We start from the raw sequence: 25,538 nt of genomic DNA on the forward strand, positions 1-25,538 counted from the left end.
AACATGTCAGATTCCAAAAAGGCTTTTTGACGAAAGCAAACTATGCTATTATCTGAGGATAGCACCAAAGTAAACAAAAGAGAACATTTCAACCCTACAGGGGTTGAACCGCATAAATTAAAATATGAATCATGCCTTTGACGAGCTTCTTCTGTTGGCACTCCAATATGTCCCATAAACATCACAAATGGTCCTTTTGTTCGATTTAATTCCGTCCATTTATATCCAAAATGTCCATTGATTTGGCGTGTTTGATCCAGAAAAACACCGGTTCCAACTTGTGCAAAGTGATGACAAAATATCTCAGAAGTTAGCTGTAAACATCTCAAACTACTTTTGTAATACAGCTTTGGGTATTTTTTAAAGTAAATAATTGATCAGATTGAAGACTGGATGAGCTGTGTTCAATACAGGAAGAAAACAAACTGAAGCATGCTTTCTGGTCATGCGCCTCTATCAAACAGTACACATGAAGTGACCCTCGTTCAAGGTGGCCGTACTTCATTCCACAAAGGAATAACCTCAACCAATTTAAGACCTGGTGACCTCTAGTGGAAGCGGTAGGAACTGCAAGCAAGTCTTTTGGAAATCTGGATTCCCAATGAACTCATTGAAAAGAGGGTGACAAAAAAAAAAAAAAAATCTCAGAATTGTTTGTCCTCGTGGGTTTCGCCTGCTACATAAGTTCTGTTATACTCAGACTTGATTCAAACGGTTTTTAGAAACTTTTGTTTTCTATCCATCTCTACTAATAATATGCATAGCTTATCTTCTGGGGATGAGTAGCAGGCAGTTTAAATTGGGCATGCTTTTCATCCAAAATTCTAAATGCTGCCCCCTATCCTAGAGAAGTTAACACTCATGGTCTTTGCGGTGTGAACTAAAGAGCTTGACTACTGACACTGTTCAGAGGTGCTAATTACTCTTGGCTGGTGACAGGTAGGCAATCCTATGTGTCCCTGCTCTTTACAACGAACATGGTTAGTCAGTCTACGCTCCTGTCATTGTCTTATCAAGCATAAAGGTCTGACATGCATACACGACTAAGAGCAAGAGAAGAATGTGAGCCATAGTGGTTTTGTGCGCGCCGTGTGTCTGCCTGTTGTGCTGGTGTTAGTGATGTAACTGCTCACTCTGAGAGCAGCTGAGGCAGAACATTTGCTCACTAGCTTCCTGTGTTATAACTGTGGCTTCCTGTTTCTTACACCTGGGCCATCTGTATGTGCACGCACCCACACGGGACCTCCGATTTTACTGAATGATAGTCAATGCCTTCAAGTGTTTTGCTATTTTTCACGTCTTTCATCAATCACTGTCATTATGTATCCTCTTATTGTTGTTGTGAGCCAGAGATAAGATGCAGCCTAACAATAGGTGTGTATATATCTGACCTACTGTACGTTGTATAAAGTATCAATGGACTGTCTGTGCTTTTCCTAGAGCCAAGATAAGGCGGGTGATAATGTGTAGCCTTTTAGACCGATCCTACACTGTTCGTTTGTAGGGGGTTACTTTGTCTGAAAGTCTTGATTTATTTACATTGCTCTTTCTGATGGGAATGCCATTTATTGTAATAGGTGCGGGGACAGGGTAGATGTTTGTGTGAGACAGAGAAGGAAAAGAGATGAGGGGTAAGGTTTTCAGAGCTTCAGTCATCTTTCCCACTGAGGTTGTTAGCCAGACCTCCTGGGTCTGCTCCAATCACTGCAAAGGTCCCGCCTCTTCCCCAGCCCACCAGCAAATCCCCTCGACCTGCCTCATGCTTATGCATTCTGACAGCCTGCCCCATGTGACCCAGGTTGGCCAATCAGACTCCGTAGAGTGATGACATCACAAACTAGCCTGTTCCCTCCAACTGCAGCAGAGTTTCATTTTCTGCTCGGAGTGTTTGGTGTTAAAATGGAGGCTGGCTCCTCACCTTAGCCTGTGCTACCCTCTCCTCTACCCCAGCCCTTAGATGTTGACAGGCACTAGTGCTGCCAGCGTCATGGTTCTGGATGCACCGAGCTCAAATGGGCCTTTTCAGCCCGTGGCCCTCATGCATTTCAGAGGTGAGCAATGCTAGCTGGCTATTTCTTTTCTCTTTCTTATATCTGGTTGTGTGTGTGTGTGTGTGTGTGTGTGTGTGTGTGTGTGCGCGCGCGCGCACGCTAGGGGAGGTGGGCAAAAATGTTGACATTTACCATCTGTAGCTGTTTTAATGTGCTTTGCGGATATAAAGGGTTTGAGACTACTCTAGGAGGCGGCAGGGAAAGGTGTCTTATCTACTGTCTGGGGAGTTTTTGGAGCAAGTGAAGATTGTTTTTGTCGTAGGCAATAAAGGAAGGTTTTTGCTAGTGCATTGCATAGCTCAGTGTGGGAGAAAGGGAGGGGAAGGGGGCTAGTTTTACTGCCTTCTGCCTCTACCATCCCCCACCAAGACTGCTGATGTCAAAGGATGTGAGGTCACAGTCGTTTGTGTGTTTGGTGTCACCCAGAGCCCTTTTGCTTTACTCTGTCCCTCGCAGTGGAGATGGATGTGTTTTCCCTATATTAATTTAGTTGTTGCCGCTCCCGAAAATATGACTACATTTAAAAAAAATATTTTTTGGGATGGTAAAATTATTTCAGTGTAAACTATAACCAGATATATAAAGTATGTAGAACAGATAATGGAGCTACATATTTTTAAATGGGATCATCTTGAGAACTAACAACCATTGTTTATAAAAACAAATTTAAAACTAATCAGCTATGTTTGAGTCACTCCGATAGAATAAGAACACAGCATAAGCCATGGCAAAATATGTAGAATTGCAGGAAAATGGCTTTAAAAAGGTCAAATGTTCTCTCTGCCCCATGGCAAAATGTGTAGCTTTAAAACAGACAAATGTGCAACCACTACTGAAGGAAATCTGTTTCATACATCTTCTGTTTTAAGCTGTAGCTTTAAGGACCAAATTAGTACAACAGTAGCAGACACTAGTCATTGAATATACATTGTTTGGTGTTCTGTTTTTACTAATAGTGAAGAAACTACGGTTTCCTGATTGCAAAACGAGTGCATTTTTATGGAAACCGTACTGTATTGTCCCAATGGCCACAGTCTCGTATTATTATGCACATAGATTTTGCCAAGACACCTGTGACCTGCTGCTGCATATTGTTGTCATGACATTATTTCTGGCAATGTATTATGCATCAGCTGTCATTCAAATCTCCATAAAAGCTAATGGCCTCTGGCACTGTTGTGAGAAGTCTGCTGAGACACTGTAGGAGTGACACTACCATTTTGGCTTAGAGGTGTAGACTTGTGTTCAGTGTTTCCACTCTTCATTTAGCAGCGTTGGACCTCGGCATCGCTTCAAAATATACTGTATTCAAAACATTAAGGACATCTTTCCATGATAGACTGACCAGGTGAATCCAGGGGAAAGCTATGATCCCTTATTGATGGCACTTGTTAAATCCACTTCAATCAGTGTAGGTAAGTGGTCACCAACCAGTCAATAGCCAAACAATAAAGCCTTGATTTCCTTTTTTTTAACGGGGGGGGGGTGGTGCACCGGATTCAGCTGCCCTGAGCGCCGGGTAGGCGAAGTGTTCCCATTTTTTTTTTTTTTTTATCGTTTTGTGTATCTAAAGGAGCAAACTCTGCCTTCCTGGCGGGCATGGGGAGCAAGTAAGTGCACCTATTGGCCAGCGCTAGGCCTATCGGATGTCTCAGATTATCATACAGTAACCTGTAAAATAAAGATTCGTCGAGCGCACTAAATACTATGAAATTTCAAAACTTTTCTAACCTTAACTAGAGACCGTCAGTGAATACAATAAAGAGCTGCTGTTTTTGGGTGATTTACTTTCACACTTTATATAATCCATAAAAAGCTTGTTCTCCCTACTTCAACCAGCTCTGCCGTTGCAATGCATAAGTAGGAATGTGTATCGATAGGTTTATGCTATTATTATTATTATTATTATTATTGGCTTAGGTCTTCACTATCGTTAAATTTAACTTCCTTTGTTCATAGGAGTAACAACATGAATTTGTGCATGAGACATAAATAATGCGGTGCAACTCGAGTTGTGCCATCAGCTGGAAGATAATGTTATTTTTTCGGTCAGTGCCTTTGAATGGGCTATGTTAGTAGGTGCCAGGTGCACCGGTTTTTGTCAAGAACTGTAATACTGCTGGGTTTTTCACGCTCAACAGTTTCCCTTGTGTATCAAGAATGGTCCACCACCCAAAGGACACCCAGCCAACTTAACACAAGTGTTGGAAGCATTGGAGTCAACATGGGCCAGCATCCCTGTGGAACGCTTTCGACACCTTGTTGAGTACATGCCCCGACGAATTGAGGCTGTTGAGGGCAAAAGGGGGTGTGCGCAACTCCAATATTAGAAAGATGTTCTTAATGTTTGGAATACTGTCTATTTCTGGCGAGATACACTTTTAAATGGATAGTCATTGACTGGAAGTCTATGGCAACAGCTAGCATGTCATTACGTTAGCGCTAGTAGCACCCCCCCCCCCTCCTCCCTTTACCACCACTGCTGAAAACAATCCTATGGGAAACACTGGTGTTACTAGGCCTAGTTATGAGAAATGCATTCATGCTATTATTTAGCATAAAAATCGTGCAAACATTCAAAGCAGTTGGTTTAGGCAAAGCAGTTCACACTTTCAGCTTGTCCTAAAGCATTAAGTAGGCCCTTCTTGACACACAATTGCAAGAACCGTTTTGCCTTGGCTGAGTCCGGGTCTGTGCATCAACCCTTCAGATGTGCTTGTGTTCACTGGGAGGTATGATGAAGCTGATCCTGAATCTGTGCCCTGTTTTACACCCATAGCGAATGTTCAGATGCTTTCTCTTAACTTGTAAATGTCTGTGGAGGCAATAAGGGCATGAGCCCATGCACACATACACTGTGTCAGGTGTGTGTGGGGTACACCTCCCTTTAATATTTTAGGCATGATGGGAAACCCTAGGGCTGTTGTGTAATGGCACTAGGACTGGGGTAGGGTAGGCATGGAGGAGTGGATAATGGGACATGCATGTTAGAGCAACAACGTGTCTGAACACTCCTGACACAGGCATGTTCCACAGCAGGAGCAGTGTTATGCAACAGGGGATAATGAAGAAGAGGGGTCGTGTTAGCACTGGGCTTCCAAATCAGGTAGTTACTTTTTAAAAAACCATACAGGTTTAGGCCTATATAGAATTGTCCAGTTTGGACAATCAGCAAGTTTGGTGAATTTTGCTGTGCTATGATTTGCTGTGCTATATGAACAACAGCCCTCGTCCCTGTTTCCTCAACCTTTTCTGTAGGATTCTCTCTGGTGCTTCGTCCCGAATGACCTATGGTCAAAGTAGCACACTACATAGGGAATAGGGTTCTGTTTGGGACACACTCTTGGTCATGCTGTGGCAACTAAAAGTCTGAGAGCCAGGCAGTGTTTCACTCATAAGGTTGTGTGTTTGGTGGGATGATACTGGTGGAGGTTGTCCTTCTCAGTGGTTTTGTAGGTTTAACATATCATTTATTTGCACCAAAAAACAAGTGATAAACAAAGATTAAAAAAATACAAATCACATGTTCTCACATGCGCTGACTACAACAGGTGAAATGCTTACTTGCAAGCCCTTAACCAACAATGCAGTTTGAAGAAAATATCCACCCCCCCAAAAAAATTGATAATGAAGTGGATGTGGTTGGAAGCCCAAGGGCTTATATAAAAAGCAATATACAATACAAAAGTAAAAAAAAAAATAAAGGTTTGTTAAAATAGATAAAACCCTCAATGTACAAATTAACCTATCAGAAATGATTTATAAGGGCTTAAATCCAGCATGTCTGTATAGATGCCATCCTTAGCACCAATGTACCTGACCAGGTAAGGTATTGAACTCAAGACAGCAATATCTCGCTGAGCTAAAGCCAAGGTTTTAGTTCTGGGAACCAAAATGAATGTTTAAGTCTCAGCTAACCAGCCATGGTTAGGGTACCCATCATGCGAGCATAGTTTTTCCTCCATCTTTGAGAAACAATTTTATATCTGAGTTTCTGCCTTCTCATTGGCCAGAATGTTCCCGCCTGCCTTTGGTCTTTAGGAACATTTAACCCATTGTAAGAGCGGTGACTCCAGTATCTTGTCAGTATATACCACCATCTTTGTCAAATATGCTTTGTGTATATGGCCCCTGATCCAAAGTCCTTTCTCTCTCCTGCTTCAGTGGTGACCTAGTGTGCAGGTAGTGGTAGTAGTTTTGATCTTGGTTGAACTGACCGACAAACTTGCAACAAAAAAATGAAAGGCACTCATTTATAAATCATTTTTAAACTAATAGCGTTTGTGTACCTAACACAGGTTAAAAGAAACATTCTGAGTGGTTTACCAGAATGCACCGTCGGAGAGCTTTGTTAGACTGCATTTGTTTTCTCTTCAGATTGGAATTGTCATGTAGGCCTAGTGTATGAAGCTGGCTGCTTCTAAATATTGATTTCTGTCAGGTTGTGGTCAATCATCGCATGCACAGTGCACACGGCAATGATGCGTGATGAGCTCGCTAGCTACACTATATACAAAAGTATGTGGACACCCCTTTAAATGAGTGGATTTGGCTATTTCAGCCATACCTTTTGCTGACAGGTGTATAAAATCAAGCACACCGCCATGCATTTTCCATAGACATTGGCAGTAGAATGGCCTTACTGAATAGCTGTGACTTTCAATGTGGCACAGTCATAGGATGTCACCTTTTCCAAGAAGTCAGTTTGTCAAATGTCTGCCCTGCTAGTGAGTAAGTGCTGTTATTGTGAAGTGGAAAGGTCTGGGAGCAACAACGACTCAGTCAAAGTGGTAGACCACACGAGCTCACAGAACGGGACCACCAAGTGCTGTAGCGCAAAAAAAATCTGTCCTTGGTTGTAACACTTACTGAGTTTAAACTGCCCCTGGAAACAATGTCATCAGAACTGGTCGTGGGGAGCTTCATGAAATGGGTTTCCATGTCCGAGCTGCCGCACACAAGCCTAAGATCACCATGCCAACTGTTGGCTGGAGTGGTGTAAAGCTCGCTGCCATTGGACTGTGGCGCAGTGGATATGCGTGTTCTCTGGAGTGATGAGTCACATTTCACCATCTGGCAGTCCGACGGACAAATCTGGGAGAACGCTACCTGCCTGAATGCATAGTGCAAACTAAAGTTTGGTGGAGGAATAAGGGTCTGGAGCTGTTCATGTTTCGAGCTAGGTTCCAGTGAAGGGAAACCTTAACACTACAGCATAAAATGACATTCTAGACAATTCTGTGCCATCAACTTAGTGGCAACAGTTTGGGGAAGCCCATTTACGGTTTCATCATGACAATGCCCCCTTCCACAAAGTGAGGTCCATACAGAAATGGGTTTGTTGAGTTGTGGAAGAACTTGACTGGCCTGCACATAGCCCTGACCTTAACCCCATCGAACACCTTTGGGATGAATTGGAACGCCGACTGCGAGCCAGGCCTATTCGCCCAACGTCAGTGGCGAATGCTGCAATAACTCCACATTAATGCCCTAGATTTTGTAATGAGATGTTCCACATACTTTTGATCATGTAGTGTATCTGAGTGAGCCTTCATGAGCAGATATTTCGATGTTAATGTTTATTTTATGGCTGCCACGCTCTGTGCCCCTGAGCCTGAATTGAATTGACATTTGTATTTGTTCAGTAGGCTCTGTAATCAGGAGCATCAGTGTCTGATACTCTTTTTTTTTTTTTTCTCTTTTGTGTGTATTTTTTTTCACTCACTCATTCTCTAGTTAAGTGGCTGGATTTTTGGTTATTTTGCCTTTGTCTTTATTCTGTGTATTTTGTCAAGCAGTGAAAATGAATTTCCTTGTGTGGATAATGAATCTGACTCATCTCTCCCCTCCCAGATGTCCCTCCGGCAGAGCAGGAAAAGTTGTTTGTCCAGAAGCTGCGTCAGTGCTGCGTCCTGTTTGACTTTCTGTCGGACCCTCTGAGCGACCTGAAATGGAAGGAGGTGAAGCGGGCAGCACTCAGCGAGATGGTGGAGTACATCACCCACAACAGGAACGTCATCACAGAGCCCATCTACCCAGAGGTGGTGCACGTGGTCAGTAGACACAGTGAATAATGCCTTGGTCGTAATTATTTGTGCACTGTCCCAAAACATTTTTAAACATAAAAGGGAAAGAAAAGTGTTTGTTAGTACTCCCTCCCTCTTTTGGACCTGTTTTGCTTATTTTTGGTTCCTGGTTTTTCAACCCTTCTACACCTTCATGATGTTTTTCTTCTTCCGTTTATTGTGTGGTGCACATAGGTCAGTGGAGAAGGCCCTCTGGTCACATTGATGTATTGTCCTTAGGGGTGTGAACGTTTAAAAGTTAAAATGTTAAAACGAAGTTGGGACCCGTAATGGTAAACAAATATGCCCTTAACTGAAAAACATTTTTTTTAATTAACAGAAAATCACAGTTCAGATATAAAAACATATTGTTTTCTGTGTTTATAGATTATCTTAACATATGGCCGCATGCCTGCCTCTCTCTCTCGTGCTGGCCTGCCTTCTCCTGCCTCTCTCACATGCTAGCCTGCCTGCTCTGTCTCTTGGCTAGCGGTGTGCAGACTTCGGTCTGTTGCGAACAGAATATCCTAGCCTATTCTGGCACCTACGGTTTTGGGCCAGTCTCGCGAGCATGGGGTAGTCTACTCTAGGGTTGGGCGGTATCCGGATCTTCATATCCTGACCTTGATACACAAGAAGCGCCATTTGTTTCCAGACCATAATATAGACCGTAAAAATACATATTATCTTCGCACAAAACAATTGTAAGCAGCAGGGATCTTGATCCAGGAGGCGATTTGATTCTCTGCTGTAAAAGGAAAACAGCTTGATCTTGCAAGCTAGCTACTTAGCTAACAATTTCGCAAACCAAATGCATAGTTGGAGCCCCGAGCTGGAGATATTTTATTTGGCATATCTTAGTTGGTTATTGTAATATATGTTTTATACATTTTACATTATTGAAAACCATAGTCAGTATTTCAAAATGCCCATGTTAACATTATAACTGGTATAGCCTCCAAGCGTAGCCTACTGTGTTTTTTTTGCCTCATATGAAATCACAATACCAGTAGCCTGTTTTGATTACGCTTTTCAGACAATGGAATGTGGCCCCTTGAAAGCGCTGCAGCATGTTTGTCTGTTAGGGTAGTCTACACTATATATATATATATATATATATTTTTTTTTAAATGCCCACACAAAACCTTCTCTGGTGAGATGAACTGACATTTACTTGTCTTTTAAAGGAATTACTGCTTCCATCACTAGGCAACCAGAACTGTCAATCATAATCTCGAGCTACTGCGCGAAGCCGGCTACTCACTCCTAAAAAAGTACTTTAAAGTTTGTTAAATACCGTGACTTACCAATACATTTTAGTATAAGACACATCTAGCTACCATACCATTAAACTGCATAAATAACACAGCAGCGTCTATTGTTGTCAGGGAAAAAATACAGAACATTTTTACGCCGAAGCAGAATTCTACAGTCGTGGCCAAAGGTTTTGAATGACACATTAATTTTCCCAAAGTCTGCTGCTTCAGTTTGTATGATGGCAATTTGCATATACTCCAGAATGTTATGAAGAGTGATCAGATGAATTGCAATTCATTGCAAAATCACTCTTTGCCATGCAAATGAACTGAATCCCCCAAAAACATTTCCACTGCATTTCAGCCCTACCGCAAAAGGACCAGCTGACATCGTCAGTGATTCTCTCATTAACACAGGTTTGAGTGTTGATGAGGACAAGGCTGGAGATCACTCTGTCATGCTGATTGAGTTCGAATAACAGACTGGAAGCTTCAAAAGGAGGGTGGTGCTTGGAATCATTGTTCTTCCTCTGTCAACCATGGTTACCCGCAAGGAAACGCGTGCCGTTATCATTGCTTTGTACAAAAAGAGCTTCACAGGCAAGGATATTGCTGCCAGTAAGATTGCACATAAATCAACCTTTTATCGGATCAACAATAACTTCAAGGAGAGCGGTTCAATTGTTGTGAAGAAGGCTTCAGGGCGCCCAAGAAAGTCCAGCAAGCGCCATGGCCGTCTCCTAAAGTTGATTCAGCTGCGGGATCGGGTAACCACTAGTACAGAGCTTGCTCAGGAATGGCAGCAGGCAGGTGTGAGTGCATCTGCACGCACAGTGAAGACTTTTGGGGAGGTTGGCCTGGTGTCAAGAAGGGCAGCAAAGAAGCCACTTCTCTCCAGGAAAACCTCAGGGACAGACTGATATTCTGCAAAAGGTACAGGGATTGGACTGCTGAGGACTGGCATAAAGTCATTGTCTCTGAATCCCCTTTCCGATTGTTTGGGGCATCCGTAAAAAAAAGCTACCATCAGTCCTGTCATGCCAACAGTAAAGCATCCTGAGACTGCTTCTCAATCAAGGGAGTGGGCTCACTCACAATTTTGCCGAAGAACACAGCCATGAAATAAATAATGGCACCAACACATCCTCTGAGAGCAATTTCTCCCAACCATCCAGGAACAGTTTGGTGACGAACAATGCCTTTTCCAGCATGATGGAGCACCTTGCCATAAGGCAAAAGTGATAACTAAGTGGCTCGGGGAACAGAACATCTATTTTTTTAACCCACAAATTCTGACAAACTCCAAGCATTGATTATGCAAGAATGGGCTGCCATCCCAAAGCATATCCCAAATTACCCACTGTTTTTTTGGTCATTTCTCTTGTCTAAAATTGTTAAGTTGGCAGGGGATGGAGTGTTAACTTGATTTAGCACCTCTAGTGTCTGCATCTTCTTAGGGAATGCAAAAGGTGACTGATGTTTTTCGATTTTCTAAGTTAAGTATTCAATTAAAATGAAACAAAAATTAGCTTATTAGCAAAGAGACATGTATTTTTAAAAATTTCTAACACTAAAATGGTATTAAAATGTTCACAATTTCACAGCATTATTACATCATGCAGGACTGGCGATAGACTTGCAATTGTGTGCAGATTCTATGTGGCCCAGAAGTTAATTGACAGCATGCTAGGGTAGATTGCAGAGGTCTTGAAAAAGGGTCAACACTGCAAATATTGACTCTTTGCATCAATGTAATTGTCAATAAAAGCCTTTGACACTTATGAAATGCTTGTAATTATACTTCAGTATTCCATAGTAACATCTGACAAAAATATCTAAAGACACTGAAGCAGCAAACTTTGTGGAAATTAATATTTGTCTCATTCTCAACTTTTGGCCACGACTGCACTGTCTGAAAAGGTACAGACCTGATGCGGCACTTTTTAAATTTTTTTAAGTTATCAATTGTCGCTATCGACACCGCATCTACAGTAATCTGTCTGTAAAGGGATGTGGTAGATATAACTTCATCGCCCGGACCTAGTTGTTCATACATACGTAATCGAACCATTCTGTATTGTAAATTGATGTGGAATTTTGTAATTGATTTAACAATGTTTCTTATCGTTTTAACAAATGTTTTTAAACATTAAGGAACATTTTACATTTGTTACATCCCAAATTGTCCTCAAACTTGCTTTTAATGGTCACCAAAGACGACCCTCTGACGTTTGTTGCAAACACATTTAGTGTCCATAGACACAACCATTTTGTGTAGGCCTGTCTTTCTGGCTTGAGTGAATTCATAACCCTGCTATCAAGTGGTCATGAAAGCTATAAGCCAGTTCAATCAATTAAGTTGTCACAGAAGCTTTCAAATGGCATATTCCACATACCACAAAGTTTCCGCATTTCTCAGTCTCATTTTTTGTCGAGGGTGCCTTTGGCAGAAATTCTTCAAGTTATTTCAGTTCTAGTTAGGCTAGATGTTTTCTTTTCTAGTTCCTGAGGCATAGGTGCGTCCCATTCCCTTCCAGGTGAACTCTGTGAAACCAGGACATTGCAGAGAGTGGAAACTGCTTTACACTCACCGAACTTGAATCTGTTACCCAGAGTCAGAGGCGGGGCTGACTTTGTTATTCTATAGTACAGCTAGCAGTAGGCCTATTGTCTACCTAGCTAGACATCGGCCAAGGGCTAGCACTATGGGCTCTATCTGTGTTACGCCACATACGACTGAAATCAGATTGGTGTGAAAATCTGAACTCATCCTTTGTGGTTTCGTCATCATGGGCTCACCTACCTCTGTAACAGATATACATGGCTGGGGATGTGATGTGTCGTGGTGCTGCCTGCCTGCCGGCCGGCCGGCCGGCCAGCCAGCCAGGTCTGAATTAAAACAGGCTTTGATGTTTATCAAAGCAGTAAACCAAGGATGATCAAGGTGCAAATGTCCCTTCATTCTCCTGATCCTGCCTCTATTTGATCAGTGCAGCAGAAAATGCAAGGCCCCTGCCAAATCAGCATAAGAATATACTCTTGGTTTACTTTAGTTCTCCCCTTCCTGAGTCTTTCACTTTGATGTGTTCACTGCTTTTAACATCAAAGTGTGGACGAGGCGGACTCTAAAGGGTGTGTTCTTTATGGTTAGATAGACCACGATGGGTGGCTCTTTGAGGGGGCGCCCAATTGATAAGTGCATTATTGTTACAGCATCAGAAACAAATGTTACATTGATAATTCAGTCAAGTGAGTGCATTTTAACTCAACCTGCTGGGGGGGGTCGTCATCTGAAAGGTGAGAATGAATGGGAATTGTATAGCGCTTTTCTACAAACTGAGGTACTCAAAGCGCTTTAAGGAGAGAAACTCTCCTCATCCACCACCGTGTGGCACTCACGGCAACCATTTTGTGCCAGAACGCTCACCACACATGAACTATCAGGTGGATGATGAAATGGGGCCAGGTTGGGAATTCTGCCCTATCACTGGGGTTAACACACCTACTCTTATGATGAGTGCCATGGGATTTTCTTATGACCACAGAGAGTCAGTACATCCATTTAACGTCCCATCTGAAAGACTGCATCCTATGCAGTGCAATGTACCCTTCAATGCCTTGGGGCATTGGGATCTCCTTAGACCAGAGAAGAGTGCCCCCTACTGGTCTGCCAACACCACTTCCAACAGCACCTGGTCTCCCATCCAGGGACCAACCAGGACTGACCCTGCTTAGCTTCAGAGGCAAGCCAACATTGGAATGTAGGGTGGTATGCTGCTGGCTTGGAGAGGTGAACAAAAAGAGTAGCTTCGGCTGGTTAAAACAAAAATATGTGCTTCTCATTGGGGGGGTCTGATAAATGTAATCTTAAAGGTCCTGACATCCTCCTCTCTCTGGTTCTACTGGTCTGTGGCTGTGTTGATTTGAAAAGGTTTTTAATTTATGAATATGTAAATGATCAAGGAGATGCAGCCTGATGGGTGAAGAGGTCGGCTGGACATCTGTACTGTTCTCTTATACTTAGTTGTATTCACAATACACATGAAACAAAGGGTGTTTTTTAATATGCCTTCTACCCTGCTCCACACCCCCATCCTCAGTGCATACATTTTGAGGCACTAGGCACTCCCGTGCTATTTCATTACTTTGGACCTTTTTAGAGTAAATTGAGTCATGCTCATCTATGCTTGACTTTCCTGGATCACGACTACTCTCAGCCGTTATACGTCAAACATTTGTAGATTTAAACGTCTGAATCGGTTTAACATTGCAATATTGTCAGTAAAGCAAATGATCTATATAGACTAGTGTTGCATGGTATACCGGTACCAGGGTAATATCATGGTATCAAAACCTCATGGTACTTATGATACTGATACCAACATTTTAGGATACCGTAGTACTGATTCATAAGATACTACCACGTTTTTTGTTGTCACTACCAATCTAAAGAACCCGCTGACACCTGTTTATGGAATCTTAATTGTCTGTTTTGTTTAGAAATTCAGTTGAATTTAAGCAACATTAACTAGACTCTTGTATGCGCCAGTCCAATGTCCGCTTCACTTTCATGCGCCTATCACATGTGGCAGCTGTACACAGCCAGCCGGCAGCTGGATCCCCCTCCAGCCATCACTCACCTGCATCTCTGTCTGGTCTTCCTGCGGCATTTAGTCCTCCATCAATTAAAAAAAATATATAGCCGTGATGGTGAGTGGGGACGCAGTCTTCTGATACATTGGAGCAGCTTGCAGAGCAAGCGAAGTTGATACATTTGTATAATTTCACCCCTTGTATAACCAAGAGCACAAGCCAGTCTGAGTAGACTTTGCAAGTTTGAGAGGACAAATAGGGCACAGCTCCGCAAAAGGCATGCTTGCAGCTTACAGCAAAGAAAATGGCTTGTCTCTAGCTCAAATGGTTAAAAAAAGGAACAATTTTACCGGAGCTCCCCTTTCTAAAAACATAATTTCACAAACCATGTCGCTGGCCGTTTGAAACAAATCCCGGGTCTCTCTCGGTTTGATAACAATGTTCAGTCATGTTTCCTAGCTAACAACCTAACTTGACAGTAGGTCTAGGCAAATTTGATTGGCACAGGAAGAAAGGGTCTGCTTTGCTACTCATGAGAAATGAATCCTACCCTTTTTGAATCATGTTGGCCTATTGGAAGCCTAAAATGTCTCTTTCTGGTGCTCCTTAAATTCTGTTTGGTGCATAAGGTTTTTAAAGTTGGCAGCAGTATGTTTGGGAGTGTTTTTGAGACGGAGGGAGAGCGTGTGGGTCTGTTTACTGAAGAGGGAGGGTTACATGCAGTGTTCTCCCTGTACTGCCACAATGATATGCAGATCATTATGCATGTGTATTCCTTCCTCTCATTCGTCCAGACAAATCACAGGTAGAACTTTTGCAAGTTGGGGCAAATCAGCCATTCTTTGCAGTATTCTATTATACAGTGTGAAGTTAAATTCAATACGTGTTGTATTGAGTAGAAGTTTTTAAATATTTGTATTTATTTAACCAGGTAGGCCAGTTGAGAACAAGTTCTCATTTACAACTGCGACCTGGCCAAGATAAAGCAAAGCAGTGCGACACAAACAACAGTTACACGTGGAATAAACAAAACATAGTCAATAACACAATAGAAAAAAAGTCTATATACAGTGTGTGCAAATGGCGTGAGGTAAGGCAATAAATAGGCCATAGTAGCAAGTAATTATAATTTAGCAAAATATCACCGGAGTGATAGATGTGCTAGTAGAAATGGCATAGCTATTTGAATATGAATATATTCATATAACATATTTAGTATCACTGCCAGGTTTTTGGTGTAGCACATCAATTGTGATTGTGATGCTTGGCCTGGTATCGTTAGTAAAATGTTGGTGTTGTGAAAACACTAACAGACATTTAACGAAAGTAACAAGCTAGCTAACTTCAGCAAGAGACCACTTGTTTTAACTTTATGCATTAGCTTGCAACTTACTATCATTAACATAAAATATTAGCCTAGACAATGACCATACTTGTTTACTAGTAAAAGCTAACTTGCTAGTGCTGTAACTATAGGTTGTTAACCCTCATGAACCATGGTTAGAAAGCTGACCAAGTTAGCGGGCTAGCTAAGTTAGCACTCGTCATGACCCATGGCTGCATGGGCTACGACACAGCCTGCAAGTACTCTGTGAAAACTGTGAAAACATTCATATAATCTGTTACTAGCTACGCTACAAATACTTACACGAGTCGGGAGACGAGCTGTTCGTGCCTCAGTCACCTCAGTACAACTTTGCCCTGTAACGCATTACTGCCTTTAAGACTCGATCTGCTGCGAGCCAGCCAGTCTAATGGCAATACAGACAACACAAGACTACATAAACTTAACTTCGGAATGATCAGCTAGCTATATGTGAATCGTAATAGTCTAGCTAGCCAGCTAGTTTAAAAGGCAAAAATGACTGATAACCGATGTTATGCAATTTAGATGACGAGCTGTCAGTTCTTCGTGGCTAACTAGTTACCAATTGTTTGTGGCCAGTTAGACCTATTGACTTACTATGGGGTTGCACAATGGGTATTGTAGGCAGGTAAACATGCCAAAATGAACACTGTATTTATTAACATATCAAGAAAATATTGTAGTCCGGCAACATAGTTGCAGTTTATTTCTTCTCTTCAGCCCAAAATAATGGCTTCCATTGATTTCAATAATTTTTGTTTTTTTTGTGGTTGCGTCATATTTCTGTGCATACGTTCCGTTGAAGCTTGCAGCGATGCATACTTCGAAATGTTTTCTCCGACGTGTGAGCAGAGCATGGTAGTATTCATTTTGAGACACCCAAAATGTCAGTTTCCAAAGTGCTGGAATTGGCCAACCATTGACACATGCTTAGGATAGTTATTCCAATTGCCCTTATGGTAATAATATGAAGTGCTGTGTTGTGACCTGCCTGTCTGTCTGTCCTTCAGTTTGCAGTGAACATGTTCAGGACATTGCCTCCATCATCCAACCCCACAGGGGCTGAGTTTGACCCAGAGGAGGATGAGCCCACTCTAGAGGCCGCGTGGCCACACCTCCAGGTAAACACACACAGTCACGCATACCGCACTGCATACCACACAGCCAAGCACACCACATACCGCACGGCGGGGCGCAACACACTTGCAGTTGCGCGCACGCACACACGCCACGGTCCCACAAACAAGCAATTTAACACGTGCACCGTTTCATACCACTGATATGTACACCTCTGCTCTTTCTCCAGCTCGTCTACGAGTTCTTCCTCCGGTTTCTGGAGTCTCCAGACTTTCAACCAAATGTGGCCAAGAAGTATATCGACCAGAAATTTGTAATGCAGGTAGCTAAGCACTGGACCTTTCTCACTGGAAGTAAATAAACAGGGTGTGAGAAAGTACATGTGATCTAAGGTCACCTGCTGCATTGTCTCCACAGCTATTAGACCTGTTTGACAGTGAAGACCCTAGGGAAAGGGACTTTCTAAAGACCACTCTGCATCGTATCTACGGAAAGTTCCTGGGCCTGAGAGCGTACATCAGGAAACAGATCAATAACATATTCTATAAGTGAGTAAATGGTCATAATACTGTACTATGAAATTGTATTGTCATACACTGAGTGTACAAAACATTAAGAACACCTGCTCTTTCCATGACAGACTGATCAGGTGAAATCAGGTGAAAGCTACAGTATGATCCCTTATTGATGTCACCTGTTAAATCCACTTCAATCCGTGTAGATGAAGGGGAGGAGACAGGTTAAAGAAGGATGTTTAAGCCTTGAGACAGTTGAGACATTCAATGGGCAAGACCAAATATTTAAGGGCCTTTGAATGAGGAGACACAACATGGCGATTGCCAATGTTTAAATGACCATTTATTGAACTGCTCTGTTCTGCTTTGACATTGTCATTTCTTTCCAGGTTCATTTATGAAACAGAACGTCATAACGGAATAGCAGAGTTATTGGAAATATTAGGAAGGTATGTGGTTCTTTAATCGTTTTTGTGCCTATATTGTTTTGTGTTGATCAGAAGTATTACATTGCTGATCACAACCTTCAAATCCTTCTGTTTTGCAGCATAATCAATGGCTTTGCCTTACCGTTGAAAGAGGAGCACAAGATTTTCCTGTTGAAAGTGTTGCTGCCTTTACACAAAGTCAAGTCCCTTAGTGTCTATCACCCACAGGTAGCTATCCCTAACTACCTTTGGTTTCAAACACGTTACTGTTAAAGACCGTGCAGTTAAAGACTTAGGCCTGCAATACAATAAACCTTTTGTTTAGGCCTATATGTGTTATAGGTTGTAATAAGTGTTTTATTAGTTGTATTAAGCGGTGTCGACATGATGGTTGTAGTTAATCTGCTTTTTTGTTTCTGTCTTTTCTAGCTGGCTTATTGCGTGGTGCAGTTTCTAGAGAAGGATAGCACTCTCACAGAACCGGTAAGACATCTTGCTGTTCGCTGGGCAAAAATCACCATTCCCCCATGGAATGCGTGAGGTTAGTACTTTGCTCTAATGCTGGCTTAGTGTGAATGTGTGAATCTTCTCTATAGACAGTGATGGCTCTGTTAAAGTACTGGCCAAAACACACAGCTCTATGTGACTAGTTAGACCCACAGCTCTGTGGGAGGGACTGGTTAGTTAGACCCACAGCTCTGTGGGAGGGACTGGTTAGTTAGACCCACAGCTCTGTGGGAGGGACTGGTTAGTTAGACCCACAGCTCTGTGGGAGGGACTGGTTAGTTAGACCCACAGCTCTGTGGGAGGGACTGGTTAGTTAGACCCACAGCTCTGTGGGAGGGACTGGTTAGTTAGACCCACAGCTCTGTGGGAGGGACTGGTTAGTTAGACCCACAGCTCTGTGGGAGGGACTGGTTAGTTAGACCCACAGCTCTGTGGGAGGGACTGGTTAGTTAGACCCACAGCTCTGTGGGAGGGACTGGTTAGTTAGACCCACAGCTCTGTGGGAGGGACTGGTTAGTTAGACCCACAGCTCTGTGGGAGGGACTGGTTAGTTAGACCCACAGCTCTGTGGGAGGGACTGGTTAGTTAGACCCACAGCTCTGTGGGAGGGACTGGTTAGTTAGACCCACAGCTCTGTGGGAGGGACTGGTTAGTTCGACCCACAGCTCTGTGGGAGGGACTGGTTAGTTCAGTATTAATGTATGACTAATCTCGTAGACGGTGATGGCTCTGTTGAAGTACTGGCCGAAGACACACAGTCCAAAGGAGGTGATGTTCCTCAATGAGCTGGAGGAAATCCTGGACGTCATCGAACCCTCTGAGTTCGTCAAGGTCATGGAGCCTCTCTTCAGACAGCTGGCCAAGTGTGTGTCCAGCCCTCACTTCCAGGTGTGTTGTTGATCTGGTGGAACTCATGCAGTGTGTGTTGTGCATATGCGTGTGTTGCGCATGTCCAGGCTTGTGTGTGTGTGTGTGTGTGTGTGTGTGTGGTTATCTGTGCTATGGTGTGGCCTTACCAGGCATCCCTCTCTGTGTATCAGGTGGCAGAGCGAGCGCTGTACTACTGGAACAATGAGTACATCATGAGTTTGATCAGTGACAATGCTGCCAGGATCCTCCCTATCATGTTCCCCTCGCTCTACCTCAACTCCAAGACCCACTGGAACAAGTGAGCCACTCTGCTAACCTACCACTATGGAGCAGACTCTTTCTCCTGCTCTCTGTTGCTGCCCTGTGAACGAGAAGTAAACATGGGTCCATATGTATGGTTAATGTGTGTGCAGGACGATCCACGGTCTGATATACAACGCCCTGAAGCTCTTCATGGAGATGAACCAGAAGCTGTTTGATGACTGCACACAGCAGTTCAGAACAGAGAAGAACAAGTAAGACTACTTTACCTCTAAACACACACACTGAATAAAACCTTTGTCATAACTGTTCATTCATTCGCAGCGTCCACCCACATAGTTTCATTCTACGTCTGTCTCCACTTAGCAGATTTCATCTTGAAATGACGGTTCCGCTGTCGTCTGATCTTTGTTCCCGTCTCTAAACCTGTCGTTGTGATGTCTGTTCCCCTGTCGTTGTGATCTGTTCCCCTGTCTCCCTAAACCCGTCATTGTCTGATCTGTTCCACTGTCTCCCTAAACCTGTTTGTGTGTGTGTGTGTGTGTGTGTGTGTGTGTGTGTGAAGAGAGAAGGCCAAGTGGAAAGAGAGAGAAGAGGCGTGGGTGAAGATTGAGAATCTGGCCAAGTCCAACCCTCAGGTGAGCTCTAAGCATCTTTCCCCGTGTGTTTTAATCCAGCCCCGTTGTCTCTTGCTCTCTTAAGCATTTGACATTTTAGTCATTTAGTAGATGCTTTTATCCAGAGCGACTGTGTATATGCATGCATGCATACAGTGGGGAGAACAAGTATTTGATACACTGCTGATTTTGCAGGTTTTCCTACTTACAAAGCATGTAGAGATCTGTAATTTTTATAACTTCAACTGTGAGAGACAAACTAAAACAAAAATCCAGAAAATCACATTGTATGATTTTTAAGTGATTAATTTGCATTTTATTGCATGACATAAGCTAGAGCATGGTGCTTGCAACACCAGGGTTGTGGGTTTGATTCCCACAGGGGACCAGTGTGTGTGTGTGTGTGTATGTATATAGATGTGTGTATCTCTATCTCTATCTCTATCTCTTCCCCTGTGGTAATCAAACCCACAACCCTGGTGTTGCAAGCACCATGCTCTACCAACTGAGCCAGTAGTTTTGCCACTAGTCCTCCACCACAGAACAGCCCAGGCAGCACCAGATACGTAGGTGTATTCTATGGCTCAGAACCCAACAACCAGAAATCATCTGACTCATCATGGATTTGACCAAATGATCTAAAAAGGTCTATCATTATCTTTGGTTCTGGGAGTTCCTCACCTCTCCGCTGGGTTTACTTCCTGTTGTCTCATTATAATCCTACCCTCTCTCTCTCTCGGTGTGTTTAGTTCCTGGTGTACGTGGACCCGTCAGACCTGGGTAGTCCTATGGAGACAGACGGACCAATGATGGAGGATGTTAACATCTTGAAGAAGACCATAGAGGAAGAAGCCACGCAGGTACTGTGTGTTGGGGGGGCGGGCGGGCTAGCGTGCTATTCCTCTGACGTCCTCCATGCAGTCAGTGCATTGAATTAGACTGTTCGTGTGAAGGTTCAGAGCACAGTCTCCCGAGCTGTTTGAAATGTAGCATCAGAATCTGGTGCTTCCTGTCACACCTTGTTGCAGTTTTAACCCTGGAGTCTAAGCCTGGGTGGGGGATATTCTAAGCTAACATTATGGAATTGTTTAAGATGGTCCTACCAAGTATCATGTAGCTGTTAGATGTGTAATTTAAAGGCCCCTGAAGGTAGAGGGTGATATCGGCGGATGTGGTGTTTTGAGACGCTGCCCATGCAAAAACATCTCTAGCTTCAACAGTCAGATGTTGATGGGGATTTTGTATTATTATGTTCATTAGATTCCTGCTGGGGTGCAGAAATTGTAGGCTAAGGGTTAAGAGGGGTGGAGACAGACGTGTAGGAACAGGAATAGTGCAGCATGGGTAGGAGTAGAAGTACGCCATTCACAGCCCTCTCCTTGCCTACTGCCCAGGCTGTCATAAATGGCACCATATCCCCTATATAGTGCGCTACTTTCAACAGAGCCCTATGGGCCCTGGTACAAAGTAGTGCACTACATAGGGAATAGGGTGCCATTTGGGATGTAATGTAGGTTGGAGAGGGACAGGGTCGGGGAAGAGGGCTGTGAGTGATGTACTTATCGACAATCATCTATAGGCAGGCTCACATTTCTAAGGCAGGGGAGAGCTGATGGTAATGTATACTAAAGTGTACACTTCATACAGGACTACTACATATCTAGGACATGATGGATTGGGCTGAGTTGGGTATACAAGTTGAGATCTAGTCAAGACGTGATAGACCTAGTTAAACGTGCTATTTGAATTCTAGCAGCACTGAGGACTATCAAGGACTAGAGAAGGTTTGTTTAGGTTGATGGACTCTGGATGTGTAACTGTTCCCCCGTCTCTTAAAGAGGATGTGTGATCAGTCTAATGCCTCCATAAGACCAGGCACTACTTCTAGCAATCAAACAATTGGAGGTAATTTGTTATCAAAGGTGGGAGCGAGAAACAAGGTTGCACCATAGTGCCCTCAAAGCTCACCACTAAGCTTAGGACCCTGGGACTAAACACCTACCTTTGCAACTGGATCCTGTACTTCCTGACTGGCCGCCCCCAGGTGGTAAGGGTAGAAAACAACACAACATCCCCACATCTGCCGCGCTGATCCTCAACACGGGGGGCCCCTCAGTGGTGCGTGCTTAGTCCCTTCCTGTACTCCCTGTTCACCCACAACTGCGTGGTCAAGCATGACTCCAACACCATCATTAATCAATCAATCAGATGTATTTATAAAGCCCTTTTTACATCAGCCGATGTCACAAAGTACTGTACAGAAACCTAGCCTATAACCTCAAACAGCAAGAAATGCAGATGTAGAAGCATGGTGGCTAGGAAAAACTCCCTAGAAAGGCACAACGGTGGTAGGACTGATCACTGACAACAATGAGACAGCCTGTAGGGAGGAGGTCAGAGACCTTGAGTGTGGTGCCAAGACAACAACCTCTACCTCAATGTTAGCAAGACAAATGAGCTGATCGTTAGCTACAGGAAAAGGAGGGCTGAACAGGCCCCCATTAAACATTGACGGGGCTGTTGTGTAGTGGGGTCAGGAGTTTGAAGTTCCTTGGTGTACACATCACCAACAAACTATCATGGTCTAAACACAGCAAGACAATGTTCTCTCTTCTACTGCATGGCAAGTGGTACCAGAGCGCCAAGTCTAGGTCCAAAATGCTCCATTAGACTGCTGAACACATAACCAAATGGCCACCCGGACTACTTACATTGACCCCCCCTTTATTTATACACTGCTACTCGCTGTTTATCTATGCACAGTCAGTTTACCCCTACCTATGTACAAATTACCTCGAATAACCTGTACCCCCACACATTAACTTGGTACCCCCTGTATATAGGTTCGTTATTATTTTATTTTAACTTTAATTTAAATATAGTTTAAATTTAATGTATTTTTTTATTATTTATTTATTTATTAAACCAACAATGCAGTTCAAGAAATAAAGTTAAGGGCTTTTATTTAAGTAAGCATTTCACGGTAAGGTCTACCTACACCTGTTGTATTCGGAGCATGTGATAAATTAAATGTGGCTTAGCTACTGAGCTGGGATCTTTAATGGTGAAACATTTACGTCCGTCTGGGAAATTACAACTAACAAAGAACCATTTTTTTTCCTCTCACTGCATGTGCAATATAACAGCAGAATAAGTGATGCATCTTCTTTTCCCTAAATTGCACCTCACATCCACAAAGCAACACAGTCGTGATGCTTCCCCGAACGCAGACTTCAACTGTCGGTGACTAAAGAGTCCGACGTTTATGCAAATTAGCAGCAGCTTAATAACAATCAGGGACGGGAGGATCTAGCTTGCTTAGACACCACGCTGAATAGGCTAACAGCCAGCGCAACCTCGTACATGCTATTTGGAGAATACATCCACATAGGATGATCTCCGCGATGATCTTAATACTTTGTAGATTTTGGTTTGACTGTTCTATAACTGTTCTCCCTCTCCCCCGAAAGCTCCAGAGGAATGAGCGTAAGGAGCGTCCGCTGGTCAGGAGGAAGTCTGAGCTGCCTCAGGACATCTCCACCGTCAAGGCCCTGGAGACGCACCGGAGGGCCAATGATATGGTCACACCACACGACGGACACTAAAGACACACGCACGTACACGAGCAAACACGTACAGACAGTCTCTCTCTCTCTCACTCTCACACACACACACACACACACACGTACAGACAGTCGCACACACAGACGTACAGACAGTCTCCCTCTCTCTCACACACACACACACACACACACACACGTACAGACAGTCACACATACACAGTCAGACACCACATACTGACAGACAGACCAGCCCCGGGGGGCCCAGAACAGTCCAGACCAGAATAGAACAAAACAGAATGGCCTGGCTGAAAGAAGCTGCAGCTCAAACAACTCCACCAGTCCAACTCTGAAGTGTTCCCCAGTTTGCTGCAGCCCTGCCCAGAGATGTCAATGGCACAGGACTGTATGACATGACCACCAAACATGACATTGTTGCCCTCCCTCCCTCTCTCTGTCTTGTAAAAGCAGTGCTGTCCCCTTGTGGTCATTTTTCTCAGGTCTTCTGTTATTGTTTTAATTTGTTGGGTTCTTTCTGTTTTTCTCTCATCCTCATTCTAGATGTCATGTGCACTGGCAATAGGATTGGCAGACAGACATGTATTATAGATGCATACTGTACGTAATGGGCGAAGGAAGAAGCAATTTAGTCTCCTCTCTCGCTCTCTCAGCATAGAGAGGAAAGCACAGTCCTTCTCTCTCATGTTTATTCTTTGTTGCCTAGTTACTGCTGCTATTGCCATAAGCGTAATATTTTTCTTGTGTTCTGCTAGGATTGATTTGATGGGAGGGGAATTATTGGGGACCGCCAAGAGACGTAATAAAGTTGTGGCTCTAAATGTGCTTGGCTTAGTGAAAGGGGGGTTCTTCTGTCCACTGGACATCAGCTGGTCTGTACAGACCTAGTTTGGTTCCAACCTCACGCTTGCTTTTTCTTGCTTTTTTAAAAACTTATCCACCCTTTCTTCGCTCTATGATATTGTAGGCAATAAGTTGCAGTGTGTTTGGTTGGTTTGAACAATGGTTAATGGTGTTCTAAAACTGAGGGCACAGCACATCAATTGTTTTCTGGATCCATTGGAGTTTACTGTCCATGTGAACACGTCAATCCCATTCCCTGTCGGTCTGTTCGTGTCTTCATTCATAATCAGTATTGATCAAGACATCCAAGTCATGTTAGTGTTGTGAAAGCTGAGGTCTGTGTTCTAGTTCAGTGTTTACAGACTCTCATTGAGCTGTAGTGTGGGAGGAGCCGTACTGGGCTACACACAGGAATACCTGCTCCTCACTGCTCTCTACTCTTCATAACCACTTTCTGATGTTGCTTTTATACCTTGATAACTAAGTAGCCTAGTTCAGTCACATAAGATCATTGTCTGTAGTCAGTCAAAATTCATCAAGCCTTTCCTTTCATAGTGCCTTTATTGTACAAGCGGCTAAACTGAGAGTAGAATAGCAGTGTTATGTGAATGCAGAACCATGTTCAATTTAGCATTAGCTTCCCAACAGACCAGAGAGACGCACGTTGAAACACAATGACACTCACACCTACCCACAGAGTATTTAGGGCCATGTTTAGTGTAAAACGCATACAAGTTGTTTTTGTTAAATCTACAAAGCAGATCAATGATTGTGGTCAAGCTAGAGAGGAGTGGGTAAGCCCCAAAGACTTAAGATAGAAGCACTTCCTGATAAAACTTGAAGAATAAAAACCCAAGATCCAAAATGAATTAATCATTCGTGCTGTCTGGTCTGTTTAGTCACGTCAGTTCCTCTGTGTGCCTGATGGAAAAACGTGTAGAGAAGGATGCTTCTCATTCAACCTGATCTTATTACCCCTCGCCCTGTTCCATTTAGGACGTCCCCCAAATGGCACCTTATTCCCCTATGGACCGTGATCGAAAGAAGTGCACTATATAGGAAATAGTGTGCCATTTTAAGATGCACCATTGTTTGAGTCCCCAGACAGACATGCACTCTGGCTGTATCCCTGTAGAGAAGCTCTGTGTGAGACACTACTTCTGGATGTGTGCAGGGTCTTTTTCATTGCCTGCAAAAACTCTGATGTTCAGATTGAATGTGCAAATTGTAAATATATTACTATCATGACGTTTCACTGTCTCTTTCTAGATTATTTTCTTTGTCTTAAAGAATATCATTCACCATAAATGTATGCCGCCCCCCCAACTATTTTGCTGTAAAATTACTAAAAGGAGGTAGAGTGCTTTTATAGATGGCACAAACAAAACTAGATGGCACCAGGGTTTGGGTCAATTAAGGAAGTAATCTGAAATACAAATGTTCCTCATTGCTTCACAGAGGAGAATTGGAAATTCAGTTGACTGAATGTGAATGGATCCCTGGCTATTCCC

The 25,538-nt window shown here is 43.3% G+C and overlaps 1 protein-coding gene across 3 annotated transcripts in view; it reads left to right on the forward strand.

Moving 5' to 3' along the window:
- The window catches only part of LOC112217877 (serine/threonine-protein phosphatase 2A 56 kDa regulatory subunit gamma isoform), a 41,255-nt gene extending 15,975 nt beyond the window's left edge, over positions 1-25,280 (forward strand). For 2 of the 3 annotated variants that reach the window (XM_024378475.2, XM_024378476.2), the window contains exons 4-16: positions 7,905-8,104; positions 16,342-16,452; positions 16,638-16,730; positions 16,826-16,956; positions 17,313-17,372; positions 17,471-17,579; positions 17,781-17,834; positions 18,576-18,746; positions 18,899-19,026; positions 19,142-19,243; positions 19,555-19,627; positions 20,356-20,466; positions 23,077-25,280. In XM_024378475.2, coding sequence (XP_024234243.1) covers positions 7,905-8,104; positions 16,342-16,452; positions 16,638-16,730; positions 16,826-16,956; positions 17,313-17,372; positions 17,471-17,579; positions 17,781-17,834; positions 18,576-18,746; positions 18,899-19,026; positions 19,142-19,243; positions 19,555-19,627; positions 20,356-20,466; positions 23,077-23,211 — 1,478 coding nt within the window. In that variant the 3' untranslated portion in view covers positions 23,212-25,280. Of the gene's footprint in view, positions 1-1,855; positions 2,052-7,904; positions 8,105-16,341; positions 16,453-16,637; positions 16,731-16,825; positions 16,957-17,312; positions 17,373-17,470; positions 17,580-17,780; positions 17,835-18,575; positions 18,747-18,898; positions 19,027-19,141; positions 19,244-19,554; positions 19,628-20,355; positions 20,467-23,076 lie in introns of those variants that run through there. The other variant, XM_024378477.2, reaches the window with a different exon arrangement.
- The last annotated feature ends 258 nt before the right edge of the window (positions 25,281-25,538 follow it).

This window comes from Oncorhynchus tshawytscha, linkage group LG18 (assembly GCF_018296145.1).
Source record: "Oncorhynchus tshawytscha isolate Ot180627B linkage group LG18, Otsh_v2.0, whole genome shotgun sequence".
NCBI lineage: Eukaryota > Metazoa > Chordata > Actinopteri > Salmoniformes > Salmonidae > Oncorhynchus > Oncorhynchus tshawytscha.